We start from the raw sequence: 3,867 nt of genomic DNA, 5'->3' as shown, positions 1-3,867 counted from the left end.
GCCCTCTAGAGTGAAAAAAAATTGCAATGCATTTTTTGACCACTCTAATGTCTGCTATTTGTTATTTCAATAAATGAAATACATTTTATAATGTATGATTTGGAATGGAATTAGTGTAAGGAAAATGCATGATTATAAGTTACTTAAATTACAGCGGTTATATAAGTCAACTCACATTGTAATAGAGGACATATTATATCCATGACCTTACGAAAATAAAATATTTTCAGAGGATTCACTTCCGAAAACCTATAAAATTAGAGTACTTTTGGAAACGCTTACCTATTTAATGTGACGATGTATTGTCCTTTGTAGTAATTAATCAGACTTAAATTCTGCAAGGTGGATATAACATCCTCCTTCTTAATCGACGTGTTCTCGCAGATTTCATTTATCGTAATCTGTGGCTTTTCATTTTCTACCAAAGGTTTCAGAGTCAATAAAATGTCAAGTATTGTATGAGCCCAGTAACTTCTATACGAGAGTAAACCCAAATCTGAGAGAGGTTTCTCAGGTGAACCCGTTTTTCCTTCGAACTTCGATAATTCATAGGAAAATTCTATTAAGAGTTTTCCGTAACCTTTCCTTTGGTACGGAGGCAATGTGAGAATACAGGCAACATTGTAGTCTTCCGTCGATTCCTTTTCTTTGGAAAAATAACCTACTATATGAAATCCACGAGAGTCAAATTCAGTCATCACATAAAAGAGGAACGGATCCGTGTCGTAGTAAAGTGTTTTGTGATCTAGGAATAATTTAGCTAGTAGGCAGAGATTCTGAGCATAATTTTTGTTCTTCCTTCCGTCGATCTCGAAAAACGATATCGACCCCTTCCTATAGATCTCATTGCCAGGAGGATGTCTTAAATTGCACTTTACCAAATGTCTCTCTAAACACTTCCGACTCTTTCTGTACTTTAAACAAAACTCGCAAATATATATACAGGGAAGGTTTACCATCTCTTGAGGGTAAGGACTGAAGTACCAGGGTCTTATTCTATGGCGACCAAGTTCTATCAATTCTATATTTTTCATTCTCGTCACCACATCTTCGTGATGGTGTGCCACTAAGGATCCTGTTGGCCTTGGTCCTAGTAGAAGAAAAATACAAGTATTTTACAGACTTTCTTTCGCTAAAGATACAAATTTTTTAAGCTATTTTTTCTTATAAAGGCCGTTGGCCATGTTTCCAGCATTCTCATTGAAAAAACAATTCGATGAATTTTCCATTGCAGATACACGCAAAGAAAACAACTGGAAACATTTATTCACGTTATTTATTTTAATTGATAATGTTTTACTTGAATGATAATCGTATTCTAGCCTATTCATATTCAGGGTGGCCGTTTTAATCGACGAAAGAAATTCCCGGGTTTTTCCCGGTTCGTAAGCATTTTTCACGGTCAATGAAATTAGAAAAATGTAACACTAAAGTTACAAAATCTTCCACTCGAGGTAATAAAAACTTAGCTGCAAATGAAAACACTCAAAGTGGAACTGTTGAATTTTAAACTTTTAACGTTAAATTTAAAAGTTTTTAATTAAAATTTTTTTATTCTAATGCTCAATAATTTACGCGCATAAAATTGAAGGTACTAACATTTTTCAATATGAAAAAAAAATAAAAATCCACGTTATCATTTTCAATGCTCTAAATTAAAATATCAATCAACGAACTTTAAAATTTTCAAAATTATATAATTTTGAAAAATTTTAAGCTACAAACATAAAATATTGAAAAAATGAAAAAATTTAAACTGAACACTTCTTAAATTAGAAACTCAATTATGTTCTTTTTAAATAGTTTTTTTATTCATTATTTTTGAAGTTTTTTCAGAACTTCTAAATTCTGTCAAAATGAATTCAACTTTTTCTACAATTTTCAGAACAATTTTAATAACTTTTCATTTTGAAAAATTATTTTAAGAGAATATGAAAAAAGTTTTTGAAACATTTAAACAAAATTTTCAAAAAATATTTTAGAAGATTTTAAGAAAACATTCTAAAATTTGCATGATAATTTTTAACCTTTTTAAAATTCTTAAATATCTCTTAAAATTACTCAAATTTTTTCTACAAATGTTCCTTTATAAATTATACATAAAATTTAAACATTTCACTCACAAATTAAACATTTTTCCAATACACCAATTAAAATTGTAACCTTTAAAGTTTAAAGGCTCTTCGTAATTTTAACGATTCCAGGTTTTCTATGTCAAACAATTAAGTTAAAGATTCTTTACTTTTAAATATTTGGTTTCAATTTACTTGCTTAAATAAAAATTCGAATATTGCTGAATATTCAATAATTATTCTTCTTTTTTAATTAAAATTTTGAAATCAAATGGAATAAAAATTAAATATTTTAGACTGAAACAATATCTTAAATTTAATAAAATCCTTTAATTAATAATATATTATTATGAAGTTATTTTTAAGTTGAAAATAGTGTATAAGACTTCCAGTGACACGTTCACATTTGTTTAATGAATAAGGCTTTCAAATTGAGACCGTATAAGTTTTAACGTTAAAATATGAAAATTCTTAAATTTTGAACTGGTTTAAAATCGTTTTGTCAAATCGTTTTTGTTCACTTTTTATTACCCAAAGTACTGATGAATTTAAAAAAATTGATTTATTTATTAAATAAACATTTTTTTATCACAAATTTTCAACGTCAAAGGCTTTTATTTTTTTTTATTTGTTCAAGTCTTTAAGAAAGCATTAAACAATTCTTTAAATTAAAAATGTAAGCTTAAAAATAAAAATTTTTAATTGAAAATTTTTTAAGTAAAAAAATTTTGAATTACACATTGTAAACTAAATAATAGCATGATTGAAAAACATAAGAATTCCACTCATTATTTTAAAACTGTTGAAATCGAACGCGGACAGATTTTTCTTCTACAAATTTGTAAAATTCCTGGTAAAAAAAGAAATTTACTGTAATTTCCCAATTTTTCCCGGTCTCAAAAAATGCCCGGTTTCCCGGTCCAGCAGCCAGCCTGATATTTATATATTCGAACATGTTTATTTTTTTATCATATTCCTTAGAACTCAAAAATTATAATTTAATAATAATTTTTTATTTTGTAAAATCATGTGTGTATGCATATAGCTTCCAATTTAATCGAGTTTTTTAGCGTTATGGCTTTTCATTTTTGAATATTTAATAATTAATTTTTAAAAGGTTTAAACTAAAAGGCTGATTCTGATATTACGATTTTTTTATTTAGAACCCAGTTTTCTGGCCTGAGAGTTAATACAATCGAATTTTGAAGCTGTCCCTAAACGAGAAATAAAAAATCTCGTAATTGCATCGGGAATGCGTAGCGCCCCCTCTTTTGCAGAATCACTGATTCCGTGGCCTTAATTATTATCTTTGATATCGCTTTTTCGATAAAAAAAACTTGTTTAAAGTGCTTAGTTCCTCGACATATTTCCCAATTCACTTATAGAGATTTTCTTTATGTATTTAAATCCAATTAATTGTTTTCTCACTGACATAAAACTTAAGAGAAAAATCATTATAAAATTTAGCTTTGTTTTATAGCAATTTAATTACGAGAAACTTTGAAAATACTCCAGGACAGCGAATTTCCAAAAAGAGATAAAGAAAAATAGGTTCACAATTTTTCAATAAAACTAAAAAGCATACAGCACTATCCACTGCTGCGTACGCACTATTTCGTGAAACAGATTGGATAGGGATAGAATGGAGATTCGATTGCAAATATTATACTTCTTTTGGAAAATTCCCTCAAAAATCTAACAATTGTCATTTTTTTAAATTTACTGTTTAAAGTCAGAAGTATAATAATTTCTTGGAAACATTCTCTTTCCCTTTAGAACGTAAATATTTTTCGTA

General features: G+C 27.9%; 1 protein-coding gene across 1 annotated transcript in view; it reads right to left on the bottom strand.

The window, feature by feature from the left end:
• The window catches only part of LOC117175514 (histone acetyltransferase Tip60-like), a 5,360-nt gene extending 4,029 nt beyond the window's left edge, over positions 1–1,331 (bottom strand). Inside the window, exons 1-2 of the mRNA XM_033365221.1 lie at positions 1,301–1,331; positions 283–1,090 (exon numbers count right to left, since the gene is read on the bottom strand). Of these exons, the coding sequence (XP_033221112.1) occupies positions 283–1,090; positions 1,301–1,331 (839 nt within the window). The remainder of the gene's footprint in view (positions 1–282; positions 1,091–1,300) is intronic.
• Between the last annotated feature and the right edge of the window lie 2,536 nt (positions 1,332–3,867).

The sequence above is a fragment of the Belonocnema kinseyi genome, chromosome 6 (assembly GCF_010883055.1).
Source record: "Belonocnema kinseyi isolate 2016_QV_RU_SX_M_011 chromosome 6, B_treatae_v1, whole genome shotgun sequence".
NCBI lineage: Eukaryota > Metazoa > Arthropoda > Insecta > Hymenoptera > Cynipidae > Belonocnema > Belonocnema kinseyi.
The sequence above is the reverse complement of the archived record's forward strand: the minus strand, read 5'-3'. Positions and strand labels throughout refer to the sequence as shown.